Raw genomic sequence first — 15,058 nt, forward strand, 5'->3', positions numbered from 1 at the left:
TTGGTGAATGCTTCCATGTGGCCATTTAATAATTTGCAAATCTTTTGAGAACTGTTTCTCCATACCCTTTGACAACTTATCCCTCTATTAGGGAATGACTTCTGGAGCATTTGTCTAAATTGCCTATATAATTTTGCAAATAGACTTATATCTGTGATGTTTGATGCAAATGTTTTTCCTTACTGTACTACTTACCTTTTAATTCTGTTTTCATTGATTTCAGATATAAAGATTTTTAATATTAGTCAAAAATTACTATTTTATCTTTTATAATCTATTTTGTAATGTATTTGAGGGAGAGAGGAGAAGAAGAAGCTTTTGGCAAATAGCCTCAATTTCTTTTTTTTTTGTGAAATATGAGGCAAATAACAAACGAGGGGGAAGGAGGCATCATGGGAAGCTTGAAGAATAATGAAAAGGTCTGGAATAATCATTGTAGTAAGATATTGAATCAAAATTAGAAAATTGTAAAAAGACTACCTTGCTTCAATAAGGGCCCAATTATGATTACGTAACATAAATTTGTACAGTCAACATGGTTTCATGATTTCCTTTAACTTCATTCAGCAGCAGGTGAAGATGAGTGAAGGAGGTAGATAGTGGAAGTCATCCAGGATCGGGGTTTGGCAAGGTATGATCAGCAACACAAAGGGACAAGGGATAAGAGTAGAAGATAATGTAGAGTTGCCAAGGGGTCTCGATATAGAAGGGAGGAGACTATGGGCAGTGTAGGGAAGATAGCCTTGGAAAGAAGTGAGAAATAGAGGGATTAGAAGTTAAGGTGACACTGAAGATCAGGGCTAGGGGTTGTGAGGCATAGGGAAAGGTGGAATGATAAAGAGATTATGATCAGACAAAGGCATTCTGGAGTTCAAGAACATGGAAGTAAAATACTTGTGGATGATGGCAAGATCAAGGGTATGACCATCTCTGTGTGTTGCTGAGATGAAGTAAAGGAGTAGATCATGGAAACTGAGTTGAAAGAAAGAACAGGGAAGTTGAGATATTTGAGAAAACATCAATATGTATGTTGAAATCCAGGATGAGGATAGGAATTGGGATGGAGAGAAAAGACTGAGCCAGGTACTGAACTTATGAAGAAAGAAGGAGAATATCCAGGGGTTGATAGATAATGGCTACTTGGATCAGGATTAGGTAATAAATTTGGATAATATGAATCTCAAAGGAAGAGAAGTTGCTGAAAGATGGTGATATAGAGTATTTGAATGTTCACTGGAGAGCAAAGAGTATTCTACCTCTCCTGCCATGACCAGTGAATCAGAAGGCATGAGTAAATGGAAGGACTGAGAAAGGGGGAAAAAATTAAGAAAAATTTTGTTTTCTCTGTTGCCTTTAGGATAAAATGTAAACTCCTCTGACATTTAGAGCCATTCACGATTTGATTCCAGACCCTCTTTCTAAGATGATTATGCATCGTTCCCTCTAAATAAGACTAAACTCTAGCCAAACTGTCCTACTTGTTGTTCCCTATGCATGTCATTCTCTCTCCCACTTTCATGCCTTTGCAAAAGTTATTCCCTATGCCTGGAATTCTCTATTTCCTCATTGCCATTTCTTGGAACCCTACCTTCCTCTCAGCTCCCTTCAAGGATCAGGTGAAGTACTACTTCCTTTTAGAGACCTTTTCTGATTCTCTCAGTTGTTAGTCCTATGCCCCCCCACCCCCACCCCACACACACCACCATTGTGTATTTGTTTTATAGACATCACATACTTATTCATCTACCAAAATGCTGTAAATCTCTAGAGCAGTGGTGTCAAATACCCTGCCTAGGCCACACTGCATCCTGCAACACTCCCTAGTGCTGCTGAAATCATATTAAAAAGTAATTGGGAAATATTTAACAAAATAAATTTAAAAATACATTTGAACATGATAATGTTAATAACATGGTTTTCTAAGCCAATTTGAAGTAGGAAGGGATCCTTATATACGTGGGTTTCTATTTGAGTTTGACACCACTATCCTAGAGATCAAGGACAGAATGCCTTCTGACATTGTAGTTCCCACCAGTGCCTAGCGTAGTACCTGGCATATAGTAAGTGCTTAACAAATGCTCGTGGATTTACTAATTGATTCTATTCTGGATCTGATTATACTCACTAAATTGCTGGGGTAGAAATTCCAGAAACGTTGAATCAAACTGATCATTCTATCTTAACATTTGTGATAATGGAGAGGAAAGATGTGCTTTGTTTGACATGTACCGTTCATTTTAGGAGAGCAGGTTTCAGTGGGTTCAGAGAAAGGAAAGCTAGATTCCTACAAAACAAAATTTTTCAGGGGAAGCCAGCCCTCTTAAATATTCTCCTAAAGGAAACTCTGAATACATAAAGAAAATTCTACCAGGAGAAAACGGAGGAATTATCAGATGTGTGAGCAAAGAGACCTCACCACTCTTTTTTGAATTAAAAAACAAAACAAAACAAAAACTCACACAGAAGAGGGAAACAAGAGGTAGCAAACACAGGATGAATACACAATCATGAAATGGTCTTGTAAGAATAATGTCAAGAACACTAAAGCTGAGCAAGGCAAGCTAAGAACAATTTGGGATATTTTAAAGCTTGTGCTGAAGAAAAGGACAAAAGCTAGGACAACTGCTTGGAGTAAACTGATCAATGATGAGATGATTGAGGAGACAGAGCTGTTCAGATCTTGTTTTGCATCTGTTTTCTATGCCAGAGGGAATAATCTTTGGACTGGACAGGACAAAATGAAAATGGCTAATAGAATACTGATGCCAAAACTAGCTGTACTCAAAGAGTTCATGTGGTACAATATTCATGGAAATATCCAGCTGAGAAATGTGGCTACCTATAGTGATGAGCCTGTAAGTCCATTAAAGAATAAATTAAAATAATTTCATAAACATTATGGTATTATGAAGAAAAAGCCACAGTACTGTATTTCTGTGAAGCTGTTGTCTGTAATTAGTACCTGGCTCTTCTAAGCAAGAATGCAAACTCTGTTTTATACTTAATTAAATGGTACTAATTAATATATAATCCACCTTTTTGATCATTCACATACGAGTATATCCCAAAGCAAGTTTTTTCAAATGTTAAGCACAGAATCTTATCTATCAATAATTTGTTAATATTAACAATACTTTTGTTTACTCTAGTTCAATAGGTATAGGAAAACTAAACAAATATTACCTTTCTACCTCTGGGAAGGTCTGAACAAGACACAGCAGGAATTTAGATAAGCTTCCTTTTTAAGCTCATGCTCTCTATTGGCTTAAGAAATGAGGGTGCATGGAAGAAGCTGGAGGAGAAGGCAATAGGGGAAGCCTAGCAAGATTATGGCTCTTTCTAAGTCAAATTCTGCCAATATAGCTTTATTATTTATGTTAGTGCTCATATAAAACTTATACTAATTTAGATATAGACAATTTGAAACTGATACCTTATTATGCAGGCCTTTCATAAAGAGCAATTTTGTATTACCTCATTTACTTATAAATTAAGGTAAATAGATAGTAATAGGTACAAGGTATGCTTATAAAGTTATGAGTTCACATCCATAAGGTATATGTGAAAATCTATTTCAATGCTTTGTCATACATATTTAATTCCTCTTATATTATTCAGGGAATGAGGTATGTCCACCCAAGTGAACCTTATGGATTACTGAAACTTACTCCTTTAACCCTAAAACTCTTTTTATTTTAACTATTTTCAAAGACAAATCTTTTGAATCTATAAATCTTTGATAAATCTTTTCTTGACTTTACCACACAGAATTCAGGTTGGCACATTTTCTAGGTTGTTGTGGAGGAATCTTTGAGGGATCTGAGGCAAAGTTGGTAGCTGTTACTCCACTATCTTGACTCTGCCTTCTCTACATCTTTCAGTTAAGTGCAAAATGGTGAAAATGTGGTCCATTGTTGAATATTGCTTGGAAAAGCCTGCTTTTCCCCTGATACTCACATCAAAGATGCCTTTAGTCTGTGTGCAGATGTTACTCATAAAGGTTTTTCTTTTTTTTTCTTTTTTTTTAGGCAATTGGGGTTAAGTGACTTGCCCAGGGTCACACAGCTAGTAAGTGTTAAGTGTTGGATCTGAGGCCAGATTTGAACTCAAGTCCTCCTGACTTCAGGGTCAGTACTCATAAAGGTTTTTCATAGTTAAGAAAGTAGGCATGTAAGTTAGTAGTTACTTTTTTTTTAATATTAGTATTCAAATATGGTAGAGCCACAATTAGAATCACACAAGACTTAGCAGTGGTGACACTAAAAGATCACAGGTCTTAGAACACTATATATCAAAGAACAAAAGAACTGGGGTTGGGGCTGAAAATATTATACCCAGCAAAGTTAAGCATAACCCTGAATAAAAAAAAATGGATATTCAATGAATTACCAGACTTTCAGGATATTGTTGCAAAAATAATCGTTTTTTGGGGGTAGTAGTAGCTTCAGGTGCAATTGGGGGGCATTAAATAAAAATAAGGGGGCAATGGAAGCATAAGGAAAGAAGAGAAGATAAGGAAACTTTGAAAAAACATTTGTACATATTTCTTCTGTTGTGTAACAGAGTTAAAGTCATAGTGATTACATTATTTTCCAGATAAACACAAAAAATACAATTTATAACCAATTAGTGGTCAAGTCCAGTGACAGGTCTTAACAATCAAGCGCTGGCAAACAAGCATGTCATGCATTGTTGAGAAGTCCAGCATGTATCAGCAGGAATATGTCTGTGTTTACTTGTTTACAATATGATACTATATGGTCACATGATGCAATATTGTGTCATCAAAATTTTAGTGCAAGAAAAAGCCCACAAATTTACAATAAATTATTAAATTTAAGATGATTTCTTTTGAAATGATGCAAATTTCCAAAAAGCCATTAAAGGGTTAAAGAGGGGCAGCTAGGTGGGGCAGTGGATACAGCACTGGCCCTGAAGTCAGGAGGAACTGAGTTCAAATCCGGCCTTAGACCAAACATTTGACACGTACTAGCTGTGTGACCTTGGGCAAGTCACTTAACCTCGATTGCCTCACTTAAAAAAAAGGGGGGGGTTAAAGAAAGTAGATTTCGGGGGGGCATTGAGTAATTTTTTTTTTAAAAGGAGGTAGTAGGTGAAATAAGTTTGGAAACCTCTAGTCTGGGACATCAAGATTCCAAAAGGTTAAAAAAAGACACCCCAAAAACACAGGAACTGATGCTCACTGACCCTGCACTCACTCAGTACCCCTTCCCCACCTCTCATACTACCAGCATTGAGGCTGCACTAGTAGATCTAAACTCACAACACAAGTTTACATAAAAACGCACCCCTATAACCCCTCTTTCATTCCAATGTCATAGAGTTCCTAGTTCTAGACTGTAGAAGTTTTCTCTAGCCTCAATAGGTAGCTCAGTCACAGCCTGCCAGGGCTTGCAACTGGAAGTACCAAATCTACAAAGCTCTGAATGGTCAGTAACTCTGAATTGCTGGTGCCAAGGAAAGCAGACTCTGAAATGCTATTACCAGGCCAGAGAACTAAGGAACAGATGGAGTGAGACAGATCCCCAGGATAGGACATAGTGCTTGTGGGAAGCTGTGCAGCATTCCTACCAATCCTGAGAGAAAAACACAGCATCTAGCTAGGGCCAATTCTGATCACCCTAAAGTTAGCTGGGGCAGAGACCTAGGCTTGATTCGGGAGAAGGTCGAGACACTTTGAGGAGTTCAGGAATCTATGAATAAATGCTGAAAAATATAGGAAAATGATGCAACACTTGATAAGACAGAGGACCCTGTAGAATTTGGAAAGAACACAGAACCACCACATACAGTTCCTGAGTGGCCTAAAAGATAAATGAGAATTATGAGAATATAATTTATATCTTGTACAATAAAAATACTGAACAGAATAGAAAATTTTGAATCTGCAATGGCAAGCCTTACCAAAGAAACAAAAGAGAAAAGTATTGGAAATTGGGATTGGGAATTACACAGAAGTGAAAGACAAGAAGAACAGAAGCAAAAAACAGTAATATTAAAAGAAAATATGCTCATTATGCAAGAAAAACAGACAGATCTCAAAGATAGGATAAACAGAGACAACCTAAGGATCACAACCTAAGGAAGAACCCGACAGGATAAAAAATCTTAACACCATAATTAAGGGAATAATAGAACTATCCAGAACTTCTCAACATAGAAAATTAAATTCTAATAGGAAGAAATCATAATTTCCAGAAAAAAAGTACACATGAGGCTATGCATTCCAAGACTCCTTGTTGTATTCAGTTCAGAAACAAGTTCTATAAACCATCAGGAGAAAGACCTTCAAATACAAAGGAAAAGACATTCAAATAATGCAAGACTATTCCACGCCCATTAGAAAAAGGAAAAGGGAATAGAATAATGTGTTCTGAAGAGAACTGGAGCTCAAGATGCAACCCAGGGTGACTGATGCTGCAAATCTGAGCCTAACCATACAAGACAAAAGATAAGACATTCAATAATAAAGAAGTGTTTGAAATATTTTTTAAAAGAAAACCAGAATGGAAGGAATTATTTGTCTTTCAAATACTCCAAACAACAGAAATGAAGGAGGAATGAATAAAAGTAGCAAAGACAAAATCAACAACAGAGTGACAACGTAGAGACCAATGAGAAACTTCTTTCTAAAGGTACCCAAAGAGACAGGAATGAAGACGGAAATCTAGCAGAGGTAACAGTGAAGAGGTAAACAGGAGGCATTATGGATAGAACCTGGCAAAATCTCTTCTACATGTGAATGCGTCTTTTGCGGGACTACATTACATGAAAGTGGGGTAGAAGAGCAAAAGGATGGAGTAGAGTGAGTGATGCACTGGGGACTGGGGTCAAATCAAGGGCAAGCAATGAGCAGGTGACCTCTATGATCTCAGAAAGATAAGAACCTTCAAGGGAGTGAGCGAGGCGGGGTGGAGGGGTGAGGAGATTGAAAAGGAGAAGAAAGGGAGAAGGCCCTATTTTAGAGGTGGGAGAGGGTTCTACTGATGAATGCTCCTAGGGGTGAAGGGAGTTGAGGCCCAGGGGATTTGGAGCAAGGAGGGGAGGGAGTTGGAACCCCTGGAGGCAAATGGCACCTGAAAGAGTGGGAAAGCAGACACCAGGGAGCAAATTTCTAGGCAACTGTAGAATAAAAAGAAAAAAAGGTCAACAAGAGAGAGTATATACCAGTGAGGGGCTGGGGAAGAGATTGCCTTACCATGGGGCACTGCCTCTCTGACACCTGCAATAAATGACATTGTTCTGAGAGTGAGGCACAATGAAAAAGGGGAATTCATGGGGTAAGCCCTACAAGACAGAGGCAGAAAGCACCTAGAGGACAAAGTCTAGAGTGGATGCTTTGGAAGCTTTGATTATATGAAGAATACAGAGGGAGAGAGGGAGAGAGAGGGAGAGAGAGGGAGAGAGAGAGAGAGAGAGAGAGAGAGAGAGAGAGAGAGAGAGAGAGAGAGAGATCAAGTATAGGAGTCATGAATCAGAGAATGAGGGTCTAGAGTAAACAGAAAGAGAAGATAGATAGTGAGAGTGAAAAAAATCATTTTTCAAACGGGGTGCAAAAATGAAATAAAAAAAAACTAATGACCAAACTAGCTGAAGAAGAAAAGAGGAAAGAGGAATTCACCTGACTGAGAGGAAAAAGATGGGGAAGAAATAAATAATCAAATAAAAATCAGGAGATGAGGAATTAAAAACAAAACACTAAAAGGAAACAGGTAACAAATAAGAAGAGGGGGATCAGGGGTGAGGCAAATAGAGCTAGTGGGAATAGGGATATCTTAAAAAAATATTCAAGTAAAACAACTTAAGTAACATAATATTGTGCGTATATCAGAAGAGGGGAAAAATCATAATAACTCTCCCCCAATTTTAGAGACAGATGGAGAAAAATATAAACCTTTTATAACTTTAAATGTGAATGGAGTGAATAATCCAATGAAACAAAAAAGGGCAACAGATTGGATAAGTAAACAAAAATCTACAATCTGTTGCATACAAGAAACACATTTAAATATCAAAGACATACACAAAATAATACTGAGGGAATGGGGAAAAAAATTTATTATGCATCAAGTATATCCAAAAAAAAGCAGGAGTTATCATGCTATCAGACAAAACGAAAACAAACATTCAAAAACTAAAGGGGGATAAACAAGGAAATTATATTAGGCTGAAAGGGACCATAGACAACAAATGAATATCAGTAATAAACTTATTTACTCCAAATGTTTTAGTATCCAAATTTGAAAAAGAAATATTACTTGAGCTCAAAAACACAAAGACAGTAACACAATTTTAACAGGAGACTACAATATCCCTTTATCAGTTTGGGATAAGTCTAAAAGAAAGATAAACAAAAGGGAAAATATAGAACTGAACAAATTTCTGGAGAAAGTAGAGTTAAAAGACTTATGGCATTTTCTAAATGGGACAGCATAGGATATGCATATTTCTCTGCACTACATGGAACTTTTACAAAAGCTGACCAGGTTCAAGGGCACAAAGATATGCAAACAAATGTAAGAAGGAAGATATATTAATTATATCCCTTACAAATAATGCAGTAAGAATAGAAATTGGTTCAGGGATCATAAACAAAAGATATAGACCCAAATGGAGACTTAATAGTGAAATCTTAAATAATGATGAGTAGGTCCAAGGAACAAATCATAGAAACAATTAACAAATGTATAAAAGAAAGTGATATTGATGAAACAAAATACTAAAATTTCTGAGATGTAGCTAAAGCAATTCTTGGGAAAATTCATACATTAACAAAATAGAAAAAGAAAAGATTTCAAATAATTAAAGAATCAAAAAAAACCAAGTGAACCTAAAAAAAGCACAAGAGATGATATAATAAAAATTACAGGGAAATGATAAAATGGAAACCAAAGGAAAAAGTATAAATAAAACTAAAAGCTGGCTTTTTGAAAAAAAAAAAAACTAATAAAATTGATAAACCTTTGGCTAATCTGATCAAAAAGCAGAGAGCAGAAAATCAAATCAATAAAATAGCAAATGAGCAAGATGAAATCAGAGCCAAACCAGAAGAAATAAAAGGAATAATCAGAGCATATTATGCACAGTTACATGCTAAAAACAAACAAGCAAACAAACCCGAGAACACAAAAGAAATAGAGGACTACCTTCAAAAGTATAAAGTACTCCAACTATCAGAAGAACAGAGATCTTAAATAATCTAATCTCAAAAAAATAAATAGACCTAACTCTAAAGGAACTATAAAAGTGGGGGTGGGAGAGAAACCCCTGTTCCTGATGGACTCACAGGAGAATTCTATCGATCTTTTGTTTTTTGTTTTTTTTACATTTTAAAATTTTGAGTTCAAAATTCTCTCCCTCCATCCAGCCCTCCCCTACTCGTTGACAAGGTGAGCAACGATACTCATTATACATGCAAAGTAATTCTAAATACATTTCCTTAGCAGCCATGTTGCCCCCCCCCCCAAAAAAAGGCAAGAAAAATAAAGAAAGTTGGGGAAAAAATGCTTCAATCTGCACTCCATTTTTCTCTGTGGAAGTGGATAGCATTTTTCATTATAAATTCCTTAGAATTGTGGATCACTGACTAACTTTGATAGACTTACCCCTTCTCAGCAATGCAAGGATCTAAGACATCTCCAAAAAATCTCACCATGGAAAATGCTATCCACATCTAAAGAAAGAACTGTGGCATTTGATCAAAGCATACTATTTGCTCTTTTTTTTTCTTCTGTTTTGTTTTGTTTCCTTTTTCTTGTGGTTCCTTCTATTGGTTCTAATTCTTCCTTACAACATGACTAATGTGAAAATATGTTTAAAAAAAAAAAGAATTGTGGATCATTATATTGATTGGAGTAGCTAAATCTTTCTCAGTTGATTATCGTTACAATATTGCTGTTGTGTACAATGGTCTTCTGGTTCTGCTCACTCTACTTTGCATTAGTTCATATCAGTCTTCCAGTTTTTCTGAAACTATCCCCTTCATCATTCTTATACCACAACAGTATTCCATCACAATTATATACCACAACTCGTTCAGCAATTTCCCAATTGATGGGCATTGCCTCAATATCCAATTCTCTGTTACTATAAAAAGAGTTGTTATAAATCCTTTTGTATATATAGATCTTTCTCATTTTTCTTTGATCTCTTTGGGATACAGGACCTAGTAGTGGTATTGCTGGGTCAAAAGGTATGCTACAGTTTCATAACTCTTTGGGCCTAGTTCCAGTTAACTACTCCATTAACAATCCATTAATGTACCTATTTTCCCTCATCCTCTCCAACATCTGTCATTTTCCTTTTTTGTCATGTTAGCCAATCTGGATAGGTGTTCTATCAAAATTTTTAAAAAACAGTTTGTACCCATACTTCACAATTTATTTTCAAAAATGAGAAAGAGCCCTACTATGCTGTAAAAAACAGGGGCGGCTAGGTGGCACAAGAGATAGAGCACCGGCCCTGGAGTCAGGAAGAACTGAGTGCAAATCCAGTCTCAGATACTTGACACTTACTAGCTGTGTGACCCTGGGAAAGTCACTTAACCCCATTGTCTAGCAAAAAAAATAAACAATAAAAAAAAATAAACAATACATATGATGATACAGAAATGCATGGGTATATGTGAACTGATGCAGAATGAGATAAGTAGAGCCAAGAACACAATATACACAGTAACTACAACAATGTAAATAGAAAGACACACCAAAAAATAAAAAGTAAATGTAACGAAATTATAAAGATCAAGTGGGACTGAAATGAAGAGATATGAGACACTCCCCAACTTATCCCTCCATGAAGGTGGGAGATCCATAGATGTTACACACTGTAGATGTTTTCGTACTTTCTCAATGTATTGACCTGTTTTGTTGTTTTTTTTTCTCTCCAAAAGAAAAAAATACTATTTGTCGTATGGGATGGCTCTTGGGGAGTGTGGTGGGGAGGGATACATGGGATACTATGGTGATATAAGAAATAGAAAACAGCAATAAAAATATTTTTTAAAAAAAATGTGCCTTAAAAGCTCTGTTACAATACGATGTCTCCCATCATACATTAATATCATCCAAGAAGGATCCAGGAAGAGTAGACAGAGTCCATCTTTATCTCACTTTGGAGATATCTTATATAGACCCTGTGTTTTAAGTACCCCTGTTCAACGACCTAATCTTGCATCAATATACCTAAATCCGACATGTTCCACCAGGTCCCTTTTACCCCAGTTTATCAAAAGTCTTCATTCTCTTTCCATATCCACTCTTCTTTTTACCTTAACCAAACTGAGCTTTCCTTGTACTTCCCTGGCCACCCAAAGGACAAGCAGTGCTATCTGGTCTCTGACATCTCCAATTCCCAGTTCAGAGAGAATAGTATCTGAAGCCTGGCTTTCCTGAACCTCTAGCAAGTCTAGCCTAATCTTCAGGTACGAGAGAACTCTCTTTTCTCTTTCACTAGTGGTTCTCTAACTTCTATCAATTTATCTGGATTTTTACCAGTTTTATCTACTCCTAATTGCTTACTTATCCAATATGAATTAGCATATAGCAACATAGCTACTTAACACAGATACACAAAAAAAGTAACATTTTTGTCCCTCCCCAAAAAGCACACAAGCCGATCTATATAACATGGACTTTTCGCCAAAGCCATGTTAGTTTTTTTACCAAAAATATCCTGGGAGATTTTCCCTTTATTCTTTTGTTTAGTGAACTTACTTAATGTATTCATGAAAAGGCCACTGCCATCCTGAGATCTGTTATGCATGGTCTCCATATCAGGAATCCATTGTTGTGGTTCAGCAGATGAGGTTTGATGGCCTAGTGCACGTTTTACTGAGCTAGAATGAGAGAGTTTGCACCCTTCGTCTTCTGAGTCACTAGAACTATCTTCACTACTTGAAGATGAAGAACTTTGGGATTCTGAAGAGCTATCAGAACTAGTCATCTGGTCCATTATACTGGCTTCTGCCTTCAGTTCTAAAAATAAAATAAGAAATGAATCAACAAATTGAAATTGAGAGCTAATGAAAACTTAAAGGTGGTAGTTATGAAATTATTGATGAAAAATGGGTAAGATTATCCATTAATAGATATGATGTATTATATAAACAAAAGTCACTTTTTAATACTCGTTAGGAAAATCAAAATTACAGACTAGCATTGCACATAGCAATACAGAAATCTATATTCTTCAGAGCATAAATGTGTGCTTATGTTAAAATATCAGCTCATCTTATATAAAACATAACAAATGATCTGAAAAACAGATATAAGGATGTACTTAAAAACTGAGGATATATTATTTTCAGTAAAGCAAGCCAGCTGTATTTTTTATTTTTTAACAATGTTCTTCTAGTTCTGCTCAACTGTGGATCAGTTCATACAAATCTTCCCAGGTTTTTTCTGAAATCATCCCCTTCATCACTTCTTATAGCAACACTATTCCATCACAATCATATACCACAACTTGTTCAGCCACTGCCCAATGGATGGGCATCAACAGGAGATATATTTTACCTTAGTTTCTTTGTTACATGTATATGTGTTAACTCTAAAACTAAAGCTTGAGAACAGTGACTATCTTTCAGTTCTTTTGCTCTTAACAAAGGACCTAGGACACTGTTTAGTAAGTCTAGCAGAGACCAAACATACATAAAACATGAGTGCAGGAAGAGATCCTGGAGAACATCCCTTCATTTTTCATCTACAGGAACTAAACCCTGGAGCAATGAAGCACTTACATAAGGTCAAAAAGCTAGATCATGACAGAGGAAGAACAATTCCAAGTTGAAGGCTCTTTGCACTAGGCCATTCTGCCCCAAGAATATTCCTTAAATACATCCCTAAAAATATGCTAAAATCTCATAAAATTTCCCCCTAGTGAAAAATTCCCACTAGAACTCCCTCTGTTATGTCAGATAGACACTGCATTGGCAATGACAGAACCATAGTATGAATGAAGCAGAAAATAACTCAGCCAAAACTACAGGGAGACAATAAGATTTAACAGGAAACTCTTGATGGGAAAAAAAAATGAAACTAAAAGTAAAGTGACATTAAGGTCAGATAACTTCTTTTTTGGTGTTATAATCCCAGGGGAAATAAGTAAAGAATCACTTAGGTTCTCTTGCTTATCACATCTATAGCTCCCTGTGTATGTGTATTTGGGAAGGCATTAAACTAAAAAAGAATGAGTAGGGAGAGAAACATACCCCAATAAAATTATAAAATCAGATAGGCACAAGACTGAAATAAGAACAATGGTAGGAATGGTACTCTATGATTATTAATTTCTCAGAAAAAGTTAACATGGAAGAAGTTTTGGGACTATTTTTTGGCTTTAGGTGTTTCTTTCCCCACGTACAGCACATAGATATTAAACAAAATCAATAGGATGTTTTAATACAAGTAAATGAATATGGTTTCAGATGACAATAAAATAAGAAGCATAAATAATATCTTTGGAGATATATACAATAGATTTCCAGGTCAAAGAATATAGATAGTGCACAGAAGCAAACTAGCAGTGATTGAGAACTTCAACTACCTAGATGTATATCTCATTTTGTTCAACTTGAAGCACCTAAAAATTCATGAATTGCTAATCACTATTTCTCAGAAGGTTGGTGGAGGGGGGAAATGTGAGAGCATGTTGCATATGGAAGTGACAGAAAACATAAATTCAATTCAATGACCAAATATTTATTAAGGACCTACCACATGCCAGTCAATTCATAATAGCCAAGGAAGGGAAAATTGACTGTAGTTAGACATTTCCTCTAGTTTTTAAAGATTCAAAGACAGGCATGAACCTGTGGCAAAAAAAAAGGAAGACAGCTTAAGAGGGATTGGTGTTAGCAATACCACTACTAGGTCTACATCCCAAAGAGATTTTTTAAAATGTGGGAGGGGAAGGATCTATATGTACAAAAAATATTTATAGCAACTCTATTTGTGATGGGAAAGAATTGGAAATTGAGGGGATGCCCATCAACTGGGGAATGACTGAACAAGATGGGGCATAAGATTGTAATGGAATACTATTGTGCTATAAGAAATAATGATTAGGATGCTTTCAGAAAAACCTGAAAAGACTTTCATGAACTGATGCAAAGTGAAGTGAGCAGAACCAGAAGAACATTGTATACAGTAACAGCAATATCATATGATGATCAACTGTGAATGACTTAGCTATTCTCAGCAATATAATGATCCAAAACAACTCCAAAAAACTCAGATAAAAAATGTTATCTACCTCCAGAGAAAGAACTGATGGAGTCTGAATGCAGATTGCAGCATGATATTTTTCACTTTTTTTTCATTTTTTTTGTCTGTGTTTTCTTTAACAACACAACTAATATGGAAATATGTATTGCATGATTTCATATGTATAACCTAAATCAAATTGCTTACCATCTCAGGAAAGGGGGAGGGGATGGAAGGAAAGAGAATTTGGAACTCAAAATTTTAAAAAATGAATGTTAAAAATTGTTTTTGCATGCAATTGGGAAAAATAAAATGCTATTTTTAAAAAGAGGGATTGGGTGTTACTAAGTAATAAAATTCTGATATTACAATCAGATAATCTTAACAAGGAAGAAAAGAAATCATTGTGGCTGAATAGGAAGCCCCTGAGCCCTTAAGGTCTTCTTGATCTAAGTCATCCACAGGTAAAACATAAAAAAATCTGGAAATGTTTACTAGGTGGGGCATTTTACTGTGTTCAGCTTTAATTGTAATATTTTAAGAAGGATACTGACTAAACAGACAGGAAAAATTTAGCTCATTATAAAAGAAGAACTTTTTAATCATTAGAGTTGTTAAAATTTGAAATGGGATGTCTTATTAAGGTTAAATTTATCATCCGGTAAATATTCACATCTGAAGTTAGATGACCACCTAGAAGGGACATTGGAAAAGGGATTCCTGCATTGGGTTGGAGATTGTGTATATAAAAGGAACAAATCAGCCATAATTATATGCTGACCCAACCACTATATGTGCAAAAAGAAACTTCTATTGCTTACTTTTTTTGTTAA

The 15,058-nt window shown here is 35.8% G+C and overlaps 1 protein-coding gene across 1 annotated transcript in view; it reads right to left on the reverse strand.

Annotated features, from left to right (window-relative positions):
* EAF2 (ELL associated factor 2) overlaps positions 1-15,058 on the reverse strand; it is a 57,112-nt gene that overhangs the window by 9,870 nt on the left and 32,184 nt on the right. Inside the window, exon 5 of the mRNA XM_027845205.1 lies at positions 11,736-11,996. Within this exon, the coding sequence (XP_027701006.1) occupies positions 11,736-11,996 (261 nt within the window). The remainder of the gene's footprint in view (positions 1-11,735; positions 11,997-15,058) is intronic.

The sequence above is a fragment of the Vombatus ursinus genome, unplaced genomic scaffold (genome assembly GCF_900497805.2).
Source record: "Vombatus ursinus unplaced genomic scaffold, bare-nosed wombat genome assembly UNPS02014959.1, whole genome shotgun sequence".
Classification (NCBI taxonomy): domain Eukaryota; kingdom Metazoa; phylum Chordata; class Mammalia; order Diprotodontia; family Vombatidae; genus Vombatus; species Vombatus ursinus.